Genomic DNA, 21,135 nt, shown 5'->3' with positions numbered 1-21,135 from the left:
TGAACCAGCCTAAGATACTTAATCAGTTGTATTAATGCAGGAATAAACAAACTTCCAGTAAAAGCTGGTGACCAGAAGTACGCAATTAGGCATTTCCAGAAATACTCATTAAACCAGTCTGCTTAAATTTTAATCAGACTTCTATGTATGAAACAGTCTTGATAAGAGGGAGTAGGAAAATAAAAGGAAAATATTTTTTATGAAAGGCTATTCAGATCTTCTAGTGCCCCAAATGGCATTGAATTTTTTTATTTAACTTCTTGCGCATTGAATTGCAAAGCTGACTAAAAGTTAACAATACAAAATCCTACATGCTGGCTTAACTTCGTTTTATGGGAGCAATATTAGTATCAGCACAGAAATAGTACATTAATAGCAAAGCTGTTGTAAAAAGAATATGATGTGGGAATTAGGCAGTGAGATATGTGAAATAGTTAAGCTTTGAGTAGTCTGTGTGAGAAATGTCAGAGGGCTGATTATCAGTGCGTGAATTCTAATATGAAAGTAAAGTCATAGGAAATACACTGTTACTCTGAAAAATTACGAATCACTGGGTACTTCCAGTGTTTTTTGTCCTTCCTTATTTATCTTCCTGGTATGTCTGAGCTAAATACTGCAAACTGTGTTATATCTGAGATGTGAGAGGACATTTGTTGCCCGGGATTATGAGGAAGTAAGGAATAGCCAAATGCTAGAGTGAATTCAATAGATATCTGGTTATGTTCCTCTTAACATTAGATTTGTATAGTTTAATGGTCAGTGACTTCCACGTTTATAAATATTCCATTATTTATTCCAGTCAGCCTAAGGTAGCATCAGGATGCTCAGAGATGGTCTACTTGCACAACTGGATGTGCAATAAATAGCCTGTCATTTGAAGTCTTTACAAACGTGTTTGTAGACCTATTCAAGTAATCCAAAAGAGGAGTTCAGAGAGCACCTCATAAAATGTTAGTGGATGAAGACAAAAGTGCACATATCCATCTCTGAAAAGGGTCACTAACCTTTTCATGTTTCACAGTCTGTCTTTTCAGGTGTTATCTGACGACCATCTATTTGTGATGGATCACCTTATGTCTTTGGAAACTGCAGTTATGAATATTGTTGCTTTAATATTGAATTCTAATGGTCACTGTGCTTTATCCTTCTAGGGCATCAGTAGCCTCTTCAGTTCTCTTAAAGTGGTCAGGCTACTTCGGCTGGGTCGCGTAGCTCGGAAGTTGGACCACTACATCGAATATGGAGCAGCAGTCTTGGTTCTGCTGGTGTGCGTGTTTGGTCTTGCAGCACACTGGTTGGCCTGCATTTGGTACAGTATAGGAGACTATGAAGTTATCGATGAGGATACAAACACGATCCGAACTGAGAGCTGGCTCTACCAGCTGGGGATGTCAATAGGAACACCTTACCGCTTTAACGCTTCAGGCTTTGGAAAATGGGAAGGCGGACCAAGCAAAGATTCGGTCTACATCTCCTCTTTGTACTTTACGATGACCAGCCTCACCAGTGTTGGATTTGGGAACATTGCTCCGACTACAGATGGGGAGAAGATCTTTGCTGTCGCTATGATGATGATTGGCTGTAAGTATTAGAGAGTCTATCTCTCACATACGCAATGCCATACAGCTGTGTCATCAATACTGATATCATAAAAACATCTGGAATTGTGTTAAATATTATCATGCAGCTTAAAATAATTTGGTGGCAATGTAGCTACTACACACTTTCTTGCCATTTAGTTTTAAAATCACAAGTGGGAGTATTGCTGTGATTAACAAGAATTCAGTCATTTTGGAAGCTGTATTCTGTCAATAACCATTCAATATTCACTTGTAAGCCTTAGAATGTGTAAAGCCTGCAGTATTAAAAATTAATGTCCAGAGTGGGCACAAACAGCCTTTATGCCTCCATTTGGTATGTGGCAAAATCTTTGTCTGTCTGAGAGCTGTATACTTTGGGCAAGTCAATTGGTGAGAGGGAGGAGGTCCAAGAGCATCTCGTAAGGGAGAGAGAACAGTAGTTCTCTAGAGGTCATGAACTCTTCGGTGGGCTGATCGTATGGTCAGATCCTAAAGCAAGCGGAATGATACTGGCCTTGGGCACCTCTGGCTCACATTTCCTTGTCGCAAGGGATTCACATAGCCAAGCTGTCCAGCTTTTGGCCATGTTGTGTCACTTCCCTGTGGGATCTCCACTCAAAGTGCCTTGAGAGCTACTTGCAGTTAAGAACCATACAGTGGCCACTGTTAAACTAGGTTATGTTTTTCTAGATAAGGATGGAATTTGAACCAAAGTAAGGATATACATTATATGTATAAAACTCAAAGACAATTACGTGGTTTCCTCATGAGAAGATGCATTAGGCAATGTAGCAGTGCAGTACAAAACAGGCTTCCAAACATATTTCTTGCTGAAAGTACCTGTTTAATAGGAAATATCCTGACCTTTGACTTATTGTTCATTGGGTTATGCTCATGATACTAGCTAGATAAGAGTATCTAGTATTATTCATTATTATTATTTAGTTCTATGAATACTGAATGAACATAACCTTCATAAAATCAAGAATGGACATGAGGCTATTTTGAAGTTGTACCTGCTCTAAACTCTTAATATGAAAATGTGGTGGAAAGAAACTGAATTCTTGCAAGATTAGTGGGGATAGATATCTGCTCTGAATTCTAAAATGAACTTTAAATTCAGTAAGTTGTAAAAAATAGTGTTCTGGCAATTTTAAATCTCATGAATGCATTCACATTTGAGGTAAAGAATTTTGTTTATGTTTGGACTTCTGGAACCTTACGTTTCTAACCCTATAACTGTCTGTGTATCTGAGCACCTTTACCCTGTGAGCAACTACTTGGAAACAATTAGGACTATTCACAGTATGTGTTTGCAGGAACGGCAACTAAGGAATCCAGTCTTTGAGTTTACCCCTCTGTTTTTTGTAGGGTCTTGATTGCTTTTAACATGCTGAAGTTTTGAGCTGTGGTTGTTCCTCAGGATGGGAGGAACAAAACTGATTTTTTTTTTTTTTTTTAAAGTTTGCAGCTGTTTAGAGCTTAATTGTTGATAGATGTTCTTCCACCGTAAAATTTTATGTTAAAATAACATGATGTTGCCTATAGAATTAAACTAAAACATTGATCTGAGCGTGAACTGGGGCTATTTTTACTAGAATGTTGTCTGATCTGTTGGGAACCTGAAAGGTACATAGCAAATGTATTGATGATAGATGTGGGGAAGGAAAAGAAGTTTCCTGGCTGAAGCTTTTGAATGACACTCAGAAAAGTTCATATTTGTCCCTGGCCCAGTACAACACAATTGGTGGCTACATGTTCCTGTTACGGTCCTTATTTTGCAGATGTAAGATCACATAGATGTGTGCATGGGATGGAGAGGGGCTGTGGATGTCCAAAGCAGCAGAAATAAGCAATTTCAAATCAATTCTGCTAATGTGCCCACTAATAAAAAGAAAGGGTATATGATTTCTCGCTTATACTTTCCCTTTAACCTACGTCTATATTAGCACCTTTCTAGTGCTGCAATCTCAAAAGCTACTGCTATCTTTCAGTAGCACAGGGAATGCCATTTTCTTTCCATGGAGGATGCACAGAAAGCCAAATTGTTTGACTATCTATAACTCCAGTTAAAGATAGGTGGGATTTGCTGAGTCCAACCTCAAATATGTCACTCCATTAACTTCTTCCCTGCTAGGGGATAAGTTTTTAAAGAACGATGTGAATTTATGTTGGTTTTGAAATGGCTAGGTATAGCGTGGGCAAAAATACATACCTTTATATTTAAATAGTCCAGTGAAATAAGTAAGGTAATTTTACAACCTTTTTTGTACGAAATGGAAACAACACTGTCATTTTTTCTTTGAGGATGTTATCATTTTTGTTTAGTTGAGTAAGGCAATATGTTAACAAGATTGATTTTGAAATTCCAAAACTGCTACTATAGTGTCATCAAAAAAAAAGAGTATTTGGGGACAAATGTATAACAGCCAGCATTACTATTTCAAAGTGATTCCAGAAAAATTTTACTTTAAATAGGCTGGAAGTTTTTAAATAGGAGGGTAATTTTTTCCCCTTGAGCCAATTAACCTCCTGTGAATAAATAGTAAAACTTCCATTAGCCTGATGCGGACAGATCTAGATGAGCAAAAAGAAAATTAAAACATTTCCTTCTCTTTGTGCGTTTTATCCTCTTCTCCTTTTGAATAGCAATAAGCGCCCTGTCAAAAAACTAGTGGTTTGTTAAACAATACTGTGACCAGCTAAGCCCACGGTCACAATTTCGTTAGCAAGATCATCTTTGAAATTCTGATCTTCTATTTATTTGTAAAAGAAACTGCATTTTCTTTAAATGATCAATGAGTCATCAACATGTGGGCAATGTCTGTGACCCCCACCTGCCTTGCATGTGCAGTATGTGTAGCTACCCTACAGAAAGTCAGGGTGCAGGTCCCACTTCAGTTCATGGTTAAGCCTTTGCTTCGCACTGGTGGCTGACCAAGAAACTGCAACAGCATGGTGCTTGCTCATTCCTGGATCCAGCTTAGAGTCATAGCACTGCCTTTGCACCCTGCCTCTGATTTTTGGTGTTAATGGTCTTCAGTTTGCTCCATGAGCTATGCAACCATGGTTTGGTAGGGGCACTCAAGGGCGGCCTGCTTGGATCACAAGTGTTGGCATCAAGTGGCGGGAAAGGAAGAACTTTTAGGAGCGTGAACTCATCCTGTTCAGTGAACTTGAGAATAAATAAATTATATATATGCATGCATGCATACATCTGTACATAGCATATGTGTATATATACAGAGAGAGAGAGAGCACGCACATATGTTACTATACTTAAAAGAAGAAGAGAGTGTGTGTTTTCTCCTCTACGTTTGGTGTTCTAGAACTGTTTTTAATAGAATGGATTTGATTGTGCAAAGTCTTGTATCTCTGGGGAATGCTGGACATGGTGTGTGCTACCCTGAGGAGCACTGCCAGGTGGTGCAGGTTTGCAAGGCTTTCTGGTCCTCATTTCTAGCAAACTTAGTTTTTAGTTTTGTTTTGGTTTACTTAATTTACTGACTGAGTATCTTGAATGGTTTCTGGAGAGGAAAGTTGTGAAGAGCAGCAATACATTTTTCTTTGGTGTTGGAGTGTTGGCATTTGGAGAGGAGTTACTGTGTAAACAAGTGATTTTAAGACTTGTACTGCCGTCTTCTTCACTGGCAAACTAATTGAAAGGCTTGTGGTACAGTCAGCATAGGATTATGGTAACATCCAAAGAGGATGTTTGTATCAGAAGGGCTCAGAATATTACAAGTATTTCACAGCGTAAGCAGTTTATAACTAGCGTCTTTCCGTGTGTGTTTAGCGTGCTTATGCACAGAGTGGTGGAATTAATACTTTGTAATTATGTTCCATCTTCCGTAAGACAAAATTTGATTTTCTCTGCTGCTTATCCACTGATATATCTCCTTCTCCTCACTGCTTGCTCCCTCTATAAAGCTGATCTTGTGCCAGAAATACGTGTGTGTTACATTAACTCTTTGTAGGCTCATTGACCACTGGTAATAGTACTTTGCTTTAATGTAAGATAGCTGTTTAAAAAAGTAGGCAAGACCACTTCCATTTCCCTTTTATTCAATCTTTCATTATGGTAAATAATAAATCCAGGTAACTTTTAATTCACTATGTTAGTGAAGCTGTCCTGGACCAGTGGGAATTTTGGCTGAGTTGAGTGAATGTTGGCCTAGTGAAAGGTTTAAGGTATATGAACTTGCAGAAGGAGGGATGGATATGTCATGTTAGCAGTGTATAGACACTAGGAAGGGATGATTGAGGTGAATCGACTGCGTATGGGTACTGAGCCTATGGGGCTGGCCGGCTCAGTTGGTTTTACACTTGGGGCAAAGAACAAGAGAGCGTGGCTTGGTCTCGGTGGTGCTGGGCTCTGCTTCGGGCCACCTTCTGCAAGGAGGTGTTCTTGTGCTCTCAAATGCAATGACTGCACGCTTTGTCCTACTGACCTCGTTGTGGCTGCAGTTTTCTGGGAGAAAGTGTTTTACTGTCACTTATTTTGACACGTGTGGGTGCAACTCCTAATTAGATTGGTGAGGGAGTGCAGCATACTCATCGTGTAGCCCTGGGGATGTATGGTCTGTTGGTCAGCTCTGCCGAAGGGGCACGTGGGCAGGTGATAAATGCTCTTGATTCTTGACCTCAAATAATGCACGTCTGTTTGGGAAGAACAAATTATTTTCAAACAGAGATGAAGTATCCAGTTGCTGCTCTTAAGGATTTCTGTTCTGTGGAGGCTTGATGCTTCTGATAAGATGTGCAATTCATATTGCTGTGTAACTGTTTTTCCTGAACATATGGTAAAGTATAGTTTTGTAAAGCAAACTGTCTTCACATCTGTCAATGAACTGACCTGCATGGTTTTGCCTTGCTTTATTTATTGAGTGTATGTGTATATATAAGGTGAAGTATGAGTGTTACTACTGGAAGTAAAAGCAATTAACTCCTCAGCTTCATTTTAAATGAATCAAAACATATTTATTATCTCTTTTCACAGATGGCCACTAAATTGCTAATTAATAGGGAATATGTCTACAGACAGATCTTTCAGAGGGGCTGATGTTAAATAAAACCAGGTTTAAAACCACTGTCTGGGTTTGTGGAAAGACACATATTTTCCATTTTTAATACTTAGAGGAAAAAAAAAAGCTGTTTCAGTTTTTAGTTTCTCCCCTGTGGAGACAGATGCCTCGAAATAACAGTTCTCTTATATTTTGTTCAGTGAGGCTGTCAGGTTGGGTTGTGTATTGTTTATCTTTACTAAGCAACAGCAGAAACCCGAGGACTTTCATTTGCAGTTTTCATATCTGGGCACTGTGTCAGCAATCCCTTTGCTGTGCAGGTGGAATAGGGATGAGCAGTTCTAAAAATGCTGTTCATTTTCCACTTTTAACATACCATAATAGTCATAGATGCTTGCCTATTCGGATTTTGAGCAAGTGCACAAAATCTATCGTTTTGGGAGCCTTTTGTTAGGGTTCCCAGTTGCACTGAAAGATCCCAAGCTTTTGGTACGTGTTCATGCTAAATTCTCCTTGTTAGGTAGGAACTTCCTGGAACTACAGGGCTTGACTTATCCAAAGTATGAAGTTCATTGAGGAAAAAGCACATGTTTGAATGCTAAACTAATCATAAATTCCCCTGTGAACACTATAATTAGACCAGATAGCGAGAGGGGTCATGGAAGAAGAGCAAAAGTAGGAGTTAAAAGGTCAGACTCGAGGACACGCATGCTCACCTACTGCAATAAATTTTCAGCCATTGAGTTCACTAATCAGAACAGTCCAGAGACCAAAACCACCCATCTTCATTCATCTTGTGCAGCACAAGCATCGTGCCGTCCTGCAGCACTTGAGCTGCTCTTTCTGATGAAGGTAGACACAGATCCCAGGAGCATGGATCAGCTTTGTTCAGCTTTGTGAATAGCTTCTTTCTCATTAGACATAAAAACAGGAATGAAGATAACATTAAGTAAATCGAAAACATACTTAGGGGGTTTTACTTACAGCACTCTTGCTGAAAGGAGCAGAAATCTGCCCTAGTAATGTGAGCATCTGTCTGAACTTTAAGAAGATGTTGGTGGCTGGTACCGTGACACACAGGTCAGTGTCACTCCTTCACAGAGGAGCAGTGTGCCCCGCTGACCCTGAGCCGAGTGGGAAGCATTCCAAGGCTCTTGTGAACAAGGACAGCCAGGAACTGACGAAGGCTAGACTGTCGGTACCAAAATACCTGAACGAAATACAGATACGTTGCAGCATCATGTTTGATGATGTTCCCGAGGCACGATTATTTCCCTCGTGATGCTGTTACGAGTTGAAATTGGTTTTGCTGGAGGTTGGTGGCCTGAAACTGAGGGCTGCCCGTGTGCCAAGTGCTGTCTGGGTTTGCTGAGGATATCGTTCAGGGGCTGAGCACAAAGGCCTATGACACTTCAAACCCAAAGCAACCTTTTCTGTATTCGTGGTTATTGCAAATGTGATGTTTTGATTTGGGGACGTGCTAGGAAAGCAAATAGAAACCTTGCCTTGCAAAAGTGGTCTCTTGGATACCTGCTCTTTGTCGCTAACCCTGGCAAGATGACAAAAATCTCTTAGATGCCACAGGCTTCTTGCTAGCCACTGAGGCTGCGGTTGGCATGCCCTCCGTACAGCTGACAGTTTTGCATTGCTTTCGTTCTCATCTATCTTAGCCACTAGCAACAATACTCGAGCTAGTAATTCCTAATTTAAAGGCCTGGATTTATTTATTTTCTTCCTTTTTAGTAAGTAGGATTGGTCTTTCCAGATCTATTCCCTTACCCTTCTCTCCTGTGCTTTATTACTTGCTCTTTGAAGCTAGTAATGATATTTGAAGAGCTGGTGTGTTAGTGCTATAATTGTTAAGCAACTGTTTGGCATTCTTGAATGTTATTTTGCTTGGATGCTTTCTCCATTAGAATGAACCACCAAAAGTGTCATGGGTATGTTCCTCAGCTATACTGAATTTCAGCAAAGGGGAAGGGCCAGCAAAAATCTGGATAGTTTCTCTGAAGGTTAGAAGGAGGGCTTGGATATTAGGGCAGGGTTTGGCTGGGTTATTTCTAAATGTGAGAATACCCCATTTTTTCTCGCAGAGAGTAAAGAATAAGTAAAACAGTAAAAAAGAAACAAACCAAAGCAAAAAAACTCCAAAAACTCAAACAAAAACCAAACAACCCCCCAAACAAAAAAAGTCTGCCAAAACCCCAACATCATTGTGATAAAAAAAAAAAAAAAGAGTAGACAACATTGGTTTAGGCTTTTTGGCTATATAAACAATCCTTCCGACAGTTGAGTCTGAAGGGATGCATTTTTCAGTGAAGCGCATCGGTATGTCTCATCAGTAAGCATGGGACCACACCAGGTCATGGTGGCATTTTCAGACCCACCGATGAGCTGAAGCGTCTGGCCTGTGCGGAGTTACATCATTGATATTCCGTACAGACAGGACATGCTGGAGGGATGCGGTCAATGCTGACAGACTTCACAACACAGCAAGCTCCAAACTCTGAACTCTAGTCTTAAAAGTTGCCTCTTCTTCAGATAAGGACGTCCGAGGCCTCCAGATTTTTTTAAGGATTCCTTCTACTGGAACATAAGCCACTGATGTCAAAGCCAGCAAAAGGGCAGGCTTTTGGTGTCGTGTATGTAAATGGCAAACTCCTACAAAAATCATTGTCTCTGGGCTAAGATGGACTAGAAGGTTTTCAGGTTCACAATACCAGTGCAAATGCTGTAATAAATCTGTCTGAGCTAACAACCATGGCTACATGAGGAGTGTCCCATTCATGTAGGGTTAGTCATCTCCTCACCACAACACACTTCAAAGTAATACTTACAGAAGAAATAAAATGGTTTTTGTGAGTATGTGGGGTAGTACTTTGTTTCCTGGCCTGCTTTGGGGAAACACTAAATAGGTCGTTGTGACATCTTATTTCTTACTATGCAAAACCCCTGTCCATTATCTTTGGGCAGTCTTGGCTCACTGGGGAAGTTCCGCTGGACTGGAGGCTGGCGGATGTTACCCCCATTTACAAAAAAGGACGGAAGGAGGATCTGGGGAACTACAGGCCTGTCAGTCTGACCTCGGTGATGGGCAAAGTCATGGAACAGGTTATCTGGAGAGCTATTAATGAGCACATACAGGTTAACCGGGTGATCAGGCCCAGTTAACATGGGTTTATGAAAGGCAGCTCTTGCCAATCAAACCTGATCACCTATGATGGGGTGACAAGCCTGGTTGACGAGGGAAGGGCTGTGGATGTAGTTTTCCTTGACCCTCAGTAAAGCCTTTGATACAGTTTCTCATAGTGTCCTGGTTGTGAAACTGATAACTGCTGGCCTGCATAGGCACACCCTCCTTTGGGTTAAAAACTGGCTGGATGGCTGGGCCCAAAGAGTGGTGGTAAATGGGGCTAAATCCGGCTGGAGGCCGGTCACCAGTGGGGTTCCCCAGGGCTCAGTGCTGGGTCCGGTTCTGTTTAACATCTTTATCAATGACCTAGATGAGGAGATTGAATGTACCCTCAGTAAATTTGCGGACGACACCAAGCTGGGAGGCTGTGTCGATCTGCTCGAGGGTAGGGAGGCCCTTCAGAGGAATTTGAACAGACTGGATCATTGGGCTGAGGCCAATGGCATGAGCTTTAATAAGGCCAAGTGCAGAGTCCTTCACTTGGGGTGTAAAAACCCCAAGCATCGCTATAGGCTCGGGGAAGAGTGGCTGGAGAGCTGCCTGGCAGAGAAGGACCTGGGGGTGTTGGTTGACTACCGGCTTGATATGAGCCAGCAGTGTGCCCAGGTGGCCAAAAAGCCAATGGGATACTGGCGTGTATCAAGAATAGTGTAACCAGCAGGAGCAGGGAAGTGATCCTGCCCCTGTACTCGGCACTGGTGAGGCCGCACCTGGAATATTGTGTCCAGTTTTGGGCCCCTCGCTTTAAGAGAGATATTGAGCTCCTGGAGCGGATCCAAAGAAGGGCGACTAAACTGGTCAAGGGGCTGGAAAATAAAACTTACGAGGAGCGGCTGAGGGAGTTGGAGCTGTTTAGCCTGGAGAAGAGGAGGCTGAGGGGAGACCTGATTACAGCCTACAAATACTTGAGAAGGGATGGTGGGGAGGTGGGGGAAGGGCTCTTTACATTAGTGATGGGTGATAGGACAAGAGGAAATGGGTATGAGCTTAGTTAGGGGAGGTTCAGGTTGGATGTTAGAAAGAATTTCTTCTCTGAAAGGGTTGTCAGCCACTGGAATAGGCTGCCCAGGGAGGTGGTTGAATCCCCATCCCTGGATGTGTTTAAGAAAAGGGTGGATGAACTGCTTGGGGACATGGTTTAATGGGGCATTAGGGACAGTTGGACTGGATGATCTCTAAGGTCTTTTCCAACCTAGAAAATTCTATGATTCTATGAAAAGCGAGTAAGCAGTGTTCTTTTTCTTGTTATTTAAAGTGTATATGACCAGATTAAAGCTAGATGAAATTATTGCTATTAAATTTCCTGCAAAATGCAATTTTCAAATGCAAGGGTAAATTGCCCGTATATTTTTGGTTGTGGGGGAAAAAAAGAAGATAAAAATTCCAGAGCTATATCACATACATATACCTGATTGGATGAGGGTTTGGGCAACCTGGTGTAGTGGAGGGTTTCCCTGCCCATGGCAGGGGAGTTGGAACTAGATGATCTTTGAGGTCCCTTCCAACCCAAACCATTCTGATTCTATGATTCTATGAATCACCCTGTGATGTGTCATCTTGCCTTAATGACTTAAAAAATTTCAGGCTGTACTTCAGCCTAATGGACCTAGGGAATGGCCCTACCTCAGAACACACTAGAACTTAATTGCTAGAACAGTGCCAGGAAATTTTACTCCAAATCACTGTCAATATCATGCAAATTCAATCAGGATAATTTCTGAAGTGAGATTTTTGTGAAAATTTTTAATTCTCAAGCTTCTTACAATCTGTTGTCTTGTGCAGATTGTCTTGCTCTTCAAGACATTAGACAACTTTTGAAAGGACTGTAAATGGAAATGAAGAAAAAGTAGTTCTGTTTGACAGGGGAGAAGATGAAAGCTGTAAAGTGTTAATGGTTTGGGTTTTTTGGGCATGTGAGGGAATTTTTGAGAAGGAAGTGCCTGATGCATCCAGAACGTGGACTGAAAGGGCAGAGGAGCCTAAGAGGAAAAAGGAACATTTCAGGCAGGTGAATCAGGGCCTAATATATGAGTGTTTTGTTCCCTATGAAAAAAACCTTCAAGAATCTGCAAGAGACATTGTGTTTTGATATGCACTAGAGCAATCCTGGGAGTTCAGCTTATAATTTTTTTCTTAAATTACTGAGGCTCATAAATATTATCTAAAAGAGCATGATTTGTCTTGCTGGAATTTTATGCTGGATTCCCACCTGTGAAGTTGGCTAAATAACTATAGTGCACAAAAAGCATGACAAATTTTTCTTTCTCTTTACAGTCCTGAAAGGCCTTTCCCTAAGCAGAAATTCTATGTGAAGGATAGAAATCTTGGACAAGGATTTGGTTTTATGTGAGAATAATCTGTATCTCAAAGTCCATTTCTAAGAAAAATCCAACTAGATAGGCGTGGGAGAAAAAATAGCAAAATAGCACATCCAGTCGTGACACATTGTGCAACTCATCATTGAATATGTGGAATAGGTCAGAAGATCCAAAGCATCTTCTAGGCACCTTTCACTTCTGCATCAGCTTCAAAAAGGATATAGTTATTTTACTGTCTATAGACCTGCTGTAAGTTACAAAATGTTGGGGAGAAATGGCTTACCTAGCTGTAGTATGTAAGTGGTTTATGGATCATGAGATGTCCTTAACCACTCAGATGAGATATCTGGTGACATCTTGAGAATGAACAAGGATTAGTTGTGCTTGCCAGATCAGTGAGTTTTTATGCATTTGACTGTTTTTATATTTTAAAGAAAGATTTGTCAGTTTATAAAAATGGCAAGCAATGGTTTAGAGGATGTGGATGCTGCTATGGGTCATATATGGTTTATTTCTCGGAGCTGAGAGCTCTGAAATATTCTAGATCTGAACTTGAGTTGCTATCTGAAGACATATCCTATCATAAGCAGCAGCAACCTGATGGAAGATATTCTGATCCCCTGAGAAAATATGGAATATATGTGAAAATGTCAGTATCTCTTATTCACAGCACAGCAACTCTTGCTGCAACTGGTGCGAAAAACGTGGAAGGAGACAAGTAACTTATTAATAGGCCCTCTTGCCTGGAAGGAAAGTAACAAATTTATTCTTCCAACCAAAGGGTTTTGACAGCCAGTAGGGTCAAAAATCCTAAGTGCCTTATGGTCAAGAATGAAGTAGTTGAAATACTAAAGCCTGACTGTTCTTACTCACATCAACACAAATTGGGAATGTTTTTTTTCACTCCTTCTTTGAAATCAAGCCAGTAACTGTACCAGGTGACATGAAAGTAAATTCTTCTGGTCAGATAATATGCAAACCTTGCCGTCCCCTTCTGCCATCTCAAAAGCAAAAATAGGTTGCCTGATAAACACAGGTGAGTGGGATGATTCATGGTCATGGTTGGGTAGTTCTTCGATGTTGATGGAAAGATCCTGAGGGATTTTCACTACAAAATAAGAGAGCTGGAGATTGGTAACATCTTCCAAGTGTTCAGGAGTCCAAATTGAAAGAGATAGAATTGGGTTTAAGATAAGAGAATTAAATTCTGTCTTTGAAACTGAACTTGAATGAGGGTTTTTTGAGAGTTATTTTCTGATAAAATTAAGATTTACTACAAAAACATGGAAAATAATGCTGGGGTTTTTGGATCATCCTGGTCCACGAAGACCTTAACATCTCAAAGCTTCTTGGCAGTTCATAAAGTGAATTCAGAAAACCTTAAGCTTATTTATTGTAGTTGTATTACTTATTGACAGTTTGTACTTTTAGTAAAATTTTTGTAAAATAGAAAGTAGGAAATTTGTTCCAGTTTTGAACCAACCCTATTATAATTGTCCTTTTTCAAAATCTGCCACACCTTTCATACTCAGAGGGCGAATGAGTGTAATTCTACCTCCTCATGGTCAGGTCTACTGTGGCACTTTTTGTGTGTGGCCCTAGACAGAGTCCTGTCCTTTTGCATCAAACACCCAGGTTTGGCAATGTTTTTGTATTGTTGGAAGTAACACAGTGTCCACTGACAACAGTTCACAGAAGTTCACCTTAACTCTTATGTGGCCATTCTCCTATTTCCAGTCTTCTTTCCCGTAATGGACCACCAGTTCCTTCCTCCTACTTTTCTCTCGCTTCTCTGCATAAACCTTCATTTTTGGGCCTGTCACTGCTCTGACATTTGCCATCCCACACTAGCAGCTTCATCCTGGGTGGCATTTTTTTTTTGTTGTTCTTTGTTTGCATTTCTCCTCCCCCCCGTCCCCTCCCAGAGAATTTAATAAGAAACAAGGAACTGGAAAAGATGTTCAACTGGCCTTGTTCTACCCCTTTGCTTTTAGAGAGGAAAGTTATTATAAGCTGCAATTCCTTGAACGTCTTATTCCTTAAATATTTGTTTGACTTTAAGCTTCTCATTCAGTCTGATGCATTTAAATGCAGAGGGGAGGGGAAAGGAAGGTGATTTTCTGTATTGCAAAGATGCGAATAGGCTTTGATTTCTTGATTCACTTTTAATTGCCTTTTGTTTTGAATATTTTTGATTCTACTTATTCTTTCTTCGTAAAGGCCTTTCTTCATATGACTGGGAAAATTATAAAATCAATTTTATCAGGAACTAAGTATGCTAAAACTAAAATTTCCGGGAACTGGCTTTCCCACGCTCCTCGCAAATAAGTTGACTGCAGGTTAATTGTGAGGTAATGGCAACAGAATGTGGGAGCAGAAAATGAGCGTTTTTCTAGAAGAGAGCCTTATTCCACATAAACTGAGCAATCTCCTATGAAAATCATAGAGGAATTACCAAATAGACATATTACTTTGATCAAACCACTGCATCACGTGGAGTCACACTAAATGAGGGCAGCTAAAACCAGACTTAGCTATATGCCACCTTTGGCTTATTATGCTATTCTGAGCTGCTCATGCAGAGAAAATAATGTCTAATGCTGCTTTGAACCTTCATGTATATACTAAACTTAAGTGACAGAAAACTCTGTGAGAAGCTGTCTCTGGAAGAGGCGTTGGAATCCAGTTGCTAGTGCCCTGTAGTGTGACACAGGGGAACTGAGTCCTGTACCCAGCGGAGGTGTTAACCTGTGGTGTTACTTTCCATAACCTATTTTCCCTTCTTTGTCCTTCTTATGTATTTAGACTTTCTGCAGAGAGGTGGGGAGGGACCTGCCTCTCAAAAGAGCATCAGTCTTAACTTGAGCTTGAAGTTCTGCTAAAATGAAAACAGATGTTACTGCAGATACCCACTACAATGGCACCTGTGTTGGTCTACCCACTAATCACGACCCATAAGTTCTCGACTGGCTTCTGAGCCATGCCCAGGCAGAGCTCCATGCATCCAGCTGCTTTCTCAAATAAAGGGCAAGTCTCCTTCCTCGCTTTCCCAGCCTGCCCTTCCTGAAGAGACTGTATCCATCCATTTCAGGGCTTCGATTGTGTGAACCATCCCACCATATCTCCATGATCCCAATGAGGTCATCCCCCCGTAACTGTACATAGTCTTCTCGCTCCTCCTGTTTTTTCCTCATGCTGCTTCCAGTGGTGTAGGTGTTTCCAAGAGGTACCTGAGCATGCTGAGTCCCCAGTTCAGACTGGGAATGGTACTGGAGTATGCTGTCTGACCATGAGGGGAGCTTTCTGGAAAAAAGAGGAGAGGCAGGTGGGTCAGATTTTTTCTTTTAAATTTTTTTTTCTTACTAGTGTAAGAGAAGACAGCACTCTCCTTGTGAAAACTACAATAGACAAATCAATCAAAGCTTCTGCACTTGTGTTTAGAAGTACAGGAACAGCAGTACCTGTGATGCAGAGATCTCTATGACACTGCCAAGCATCTCCTGGGGTACGACGTGAAGCTGCCAAGTGGATGGATGCTTCTGTTTTCCAGCGATGGCATCAGAAGGTTGTCCTTTGAGGGCAGTACAGCTGACCATCTGCTTTTTGGGCTCCTGTTGGTCTGTTAGTAAATGCACTGACAGGTGTGAGATGGAAGTGTGTAGCTACTGAGTTTCCCTTGCTTTTGCTTTCATGCTGGGCTGTGTGTGGGTGGACAAAAAGGGGAGGAGGCTTTGAGACAGAGAAATAGAACTTGAAGTTGAAATTGAAGTTTCTTCTTTTTCCTTTTCAAACTCTTAATCTTCTTTTTTGACTGCTTCCCAAAAACCAGAATCTTACATACTGCATATTTAAGACGGTTGTTTTGTTGTACTGGTTAAAGTCCTGTAGTCCAATAGATGAACAATATTCCTTTTCTTTGGTCTTCACGGCTGAAAGAGCATGGCTTGAAGCATGTTGATTTGAAGCAGACAAAGACTTGAAAAGGGAATTTGAGATATTTATGTGAGGAAGAGTGCATGCTGGGGCATGAGATAAACGTGGCCAGTTGACTGTACTGATTTTATCAGGTTTGATTATTGTACTGTACAAAGTGTATGAGATTCTGATTGTGATTATGCCAATATAAAAAATATGTCCCTTCATGATGGTGTAGTTCAGATCCAGGATGGAGTTCTCCTTTATTCGTATGCAGACTTTGATAATATAGAAGATTGGAGGAAAGACTAGTGTTTTATGGGACCATTGTGTTGTGTTGTTGGGCAGCCAGACATGAAGAAAACGCTCTCAGCCATTACCAGTTTAGGTTAAAATGGAAAATATGATGCAGCAGGCAACTATAGCAGAGAGGTATGAATGGTTCAGTACCTGGAGTACTGGTACAATTGTGAGGGTCCACAGCACAGTGAAAAATGCAGCTCAATAGTTCAATGGCCAGTGAAATACTGAGGTGGATAAGATATCCAGAAAAGCAGGGAAGATAAGGGTGCCTGAGTGCAGCCACACTTCTCAAGCTGTTCGCCTTCACTGGGGAAGGACAGCAGCCTGCTGTGAAGCTTGTCCTCTGCTGATGCATTGGGGACTATCTGTGATAGCACTGGTCAGGAACAGAAGTAACTTTCTAGCCTTGCACAATCTGCACAAACATGCGTACATCAGTGTTGATGGCATAAATACTGTCTTCATAGTAATTACGCGTTTTCCTTCCTACAGCCATTCTGTAAGCCACATCATGGCTGTGATCTCTCTTGAGCAGAGATTTAATATGAGATAGTGTCAGAAGTGGGGAAGCAATCTGGGAAAGCATTTGGTGGCTGCACATGAATAAGAAATGCTGTTTCTTATAAGCTTTTGATGTGGGGCATTGCTGAATAGCCCATACAGTAGGTAAACAAAGTGTAGTAACTGGGTCAGGGTTGGAGCAGAGGTTTGGAGGTCCAGGCTTTAAGGTAGTACTGCAGATAGCTGAAGAATTTGATGAATCTTGGGTAAATTGGCCGTGAAAGAAGCTCCTTCCCAGAAGGAGGCAGTATGGGTGGAGGAAAAGAGCGAGCCTAAATCTGAGACTGCTGTGTTTGCGAGTATACGTGTACTGCTAGCATTGCTTTCCTCCTGTAATTGCTGTCTCCAACCTTATACTGCCTGAGAACACCACTTTATACTTTTAAGAGGAAAGTATCTGTGTTTGTACCATTTTCTATGCAGTGGTGCACAAAATGGTTGAATCATAGTAACGTTTGCCTGAGGCCGCACAGCCAAATTCCCCACTGCTTGCAAACAGAAGAAGTTTTGTCCTTCAGTAGCTACACAGTAGTACTTCTGTTTTAACAGCTTTGGAGGAGCTCGCCGTCAGTCTCCGGTTGCCAGGTGGACCGGCTGCATTCCTATAAAGCAGGACCACTTTCCCCACAACCTGCTGTTTGAAACGCCCATTAATTGCACGTCGTTTTGAATGCTACAGAATTGCTTGCTTCTCACAGTTCAACAGGCAGCAGATTCATCTAAAGTGAAAAAAGAGCACTTGCTGTAATCATAGCTGAGAAACAGCAAGTTTCCTCCAGAGTCTCTGCTGAGCCTGTGCCCAGGGTGGGTAGGGAAAGCAAGCTGCTCTTCTGTGCCCCAGTTCTGGATGATCAGGTCCTCCAGGACAGAAAGGGCAGCATATAAATGTGCTAATCAAAGGATATAACCAACATACAATCTACAAAACCTGTTTACCCTAAGGATCAGATTTTACTTTTGCACAGGTTTCTCCTCAAGCGTCCAGGGAGGAGTTTCAAAGGTTCCAGCCCCAGAGGAGGTGCCAGTGTTCCGAGAGCTTTTGCAGTAAAGGAAGGCAAAGCATCTTTCATTGAAGGGTTGAGCTTCTTCTGAGGTTGACTCAGAATCTCTGCTTGTAAATGCCCTTTCTCTTCCTCACAGAATGTTATTGGGGCAGATTTTCAACTTATCTTGGTTTTGAATGTTCAAATAAAAAATTGTCAGTTGATAGAATTGAGGACTATTTCAACTGCTGTGACATCATTTTTCTGGTACCCTTGGCAAATTATTTTGACCAATATTTTCATGGGTGCCTGATAATTTGTCTTTTAATTCTGATTTTCTCCACTTGGTACACGGCAAATCTGACTTTAAGTTGCTAAGCCTCTGACACCAAATAGAGCTGCAAGTGCTTAGCACCTATAAAAACCCAATGAACTTGGCGTTAAGAATTATAACTACGTATACTGGTGACCCACTGGAAAACTCTGACCTTGGATGACAGGAGATAAGACAGGCATAAGAGTATATGATTTTTCAAGTTAATGATGTGCATACCTAGATGTCAATGGCACCTAAGCAGGATGTTTAATAGAAAATCTAGATGGGACTGTAAAAGCCAAAATGTGAATGAAAAATTTTAATAGAGAGGCCTAGTAGCATAGGCTAATTCTGCCAGCGTAATCCCCCTAGTTATTTGTAGAAACAACTGCACTTTCAATGCTGGTATTAATTTTTCTGGTCCTGTCAGGAAGGAGCTGCAACTTGCAGATATGCAGTCTCTGTAGTGAGAGAGATGACTGCACCCTCCCAATATCGGCTGATAAGCTTCGCGCTGGTGCCTGTGCAACAACAAAACCATACTGTGCTTCTGTATTCCTTGCGTGATCTCTGTGCTGTTTCTGTGTTTTATCATCGTGTAGTGAATACACTGGGTATGCTGTAATTCAGACTGTGGACTTCAAAAATTACAATCAGACAAGTAAACAGAGCATAACAACTATGATCATCAATTCAAAACAGCTTGATTGGACCAGTGTCTTCCCATTAGAAAGGGAAAAAAACTCAACCCCAAAATAAAGAGCTTTTTTATGGATGGCTTTGTGCCTTCCACAGGCTGATGATGTATTTTATTGCTTGTGTTCTGAGTCCTTCCTACCATTTCTGATTTTACTGCTATTATCTGCCTGCTGCCATCATGATAGTATTAGAAACAGAATGTAGCGACATCTATAATTAGGGTTGTCTACATATTTTCTTTCTATTTTCTATTTGACTCACGTTCCTAACTTTCTAAATCTTTCAATTTCCAAGTTGAGATAATCAAGGTCAGCCATTTCTGAGAGCTAGGGTGGTGTTTGTCCATTTAACAAAGCAAGATTTTGATCTTCAGAGCAGGTATATAAGAACAGCAGGGCTGGAAATTGAAATTTGGAAGCGAGAGAATACTCATAGAACAGAATTCTTAGAAAAAACCCGAGCCTTCTTTCAAGAAAGATACTAAAAACGTAAGCACCTTTAATAGTGACCCATTGGAAAATACTGGCTTTGAAAGACACACAAGATTATGCAACGGCTGGGGTAGCCATATACATAGTTTAATGTCAGTGCAAGTGCTGAATAGACTTAAAAATTACATGTATTGCCTTCTCTGGATGAATCACAAGAGAATGAATCATGGCAGCAATAGGGAGATAGATACCTGACTTTAATGTGACTCAGGAGAAGATGGGCATGTTTAGCTCCTGAAAACCACTGCCCTGAGGACAAGCTAAGACATATAGGCATCCTTTAGCTGCCAGTGCCTGCAGCCCAGCCTGGCAGGGTGACCACATCCGCATGCTTTGGGGGAGCACCCACTGGGAGCAGCAGCATGGGCTGGCCTCCCAGCTGTGGCAGCAGGAGCATCTGGAGAAGGAGTGGTGCTGCTGGAGCCCAAGGCATGTGTGAAACTTTGGAGCATCTGGGAAAAGGTGGTTGGTGAGAGACAGAGTGAACTTTTAAATATTGGACTGTGTGCACCTACTGGGTTAGCCGAGCTGATCTTTGGTACCTGTCTCTTTGTAAGCTTGCCTCAAATATCACAGACATGGTTTTCTGCACTGTTAGTTCTGTGCTAGACCTCACTCAAGCTGCACTGCTATGCACAGATGTCTGTTTGTCAGCCAAGTGTGACTTGTTGGTGTGTTTTGTATTGTCTAAAGTTGGAGCTCTTTGTGCTATGTTGTTTGCTGAGATCATAGAATCAGAATGGTTTGGGTTGGAGGGGACCTTAAAGATGATCTAGTTCTAGCCCTCCTGCCATGGGCAGGGACACCTTCCACTAGATCAGGTGGCTCAAAGCCTCATCCAGCCTGGTCTTGAACACCTCCAGGGATGGGGCATCCACAACTCCTCTGGGCAACCTGTTCCAGTGCCTCACCACTCTCATTGTAAAAAATTTCTTCCTTACATCTAACCAAAATCTCCCCTCTTTCAGTTTAAAGCCATTGCCCCTTGTCCTATCACTACGTGCCCTTATAAAAAGTCCGTCTCCAGCTTTCTTATAGGCCCTCTTTAGGTACTGGAAGGCTGCTATAAGGTCCCCCCAGAGCCTTCTCTTCTCTGGGCTGAACACCCCAACTCTCTCAGCCTGTCTTCATAGGAGAGGTGCTCCAGCCCTCGGATCATCTTCATGGCCCTCCTCTGGACCTACTGCAACAGGTCCATGACCTTCTTATGTCAGGGACTGAATACAGTATTCCAGGTGGGGTCTCATGAGAGCAGAGCAGAAGGGCAGAATCACCTCCCTCGACCTGCTGGCCACTCTTCTTTTGATGCAGTCCTAGATATGGTTGGCTTTCTGGGCTGCAAGAGTACGTTGCTGGCACATCAGCCAGTACCCCCAAGTCCTTCTCACGACTGCTGTCAATCCATTCTCCGCCTAGCCTGTATTTGTGCTTGGGATTGCCCCGACCCATGTGATCCTTAAAAGCATTCTCTTCTGTGTCTTTTGAGGGGTGAATTCCCTTCTACTGTGTTCATCTCTCACCCACTGTGATACCAGAGAGTGCTCTGTGTGCTTCATTTTAGGCACTGATTTTTAGATATGTGGGACTGGGAATTTGCAAGTTAATTGGAGATGTCTACGTGCTGCAATTATGGGTTTGATTGCATTAATTAAACTCCTGTCCTGGACAGCAGCTGTTAGTCGTTTGCCTTCAGACTCCCCTTCAGTTAGGGTCATTCTGAAACCTGCTGTTTTGGGTTTGCAGCGTTGAGTT

At 41.7% G+C, this 21,135-nt stretch overlaps 1 protein-coding gene across 1 annotated transcript in view; it reads left to right on the top strand.

Moving 5' to 3' along the window:
• Window positions 1–21,135, top strand: part of KCNH1 (potassium voltage-gated channel subfamily H member 1) — a 195,221-nt gene that overhangs the window by 53,089 nt on the left and 120,997 nt on the right. The window contains exon 7 of the mRNA XM_086629140.1: window positions 1,152–1,581. Within this exon, the coding sequence (XP_086485266.1) occupies window positions 1,152–1,581 (430 nt within the window). The remainder of the gene's footprint in view (window positions 1–1,151; window positions 1,582–21,135) is intronic.

This window comes from Tauraco erythrolophus, chromosome 2, assembly GCF_009769465.1.
Source record: "Tauraco erythrolophus isolate bTauEry1 chromosome 2, bTauEry1.pri, whole genome shotgun sequence".
NCBI classification, from domain to species: domain Eukaryota; kingdom Metazoa; phylum Chordata; class Aves; order Musophagiformes; family Musophagidae; genus Tauraco; species Tauraco erythrolophus.
Note: the sequence above shows the minus strand (reverse complement) of the source record. Positions and strands in the feature narration are given on the sequence as shown.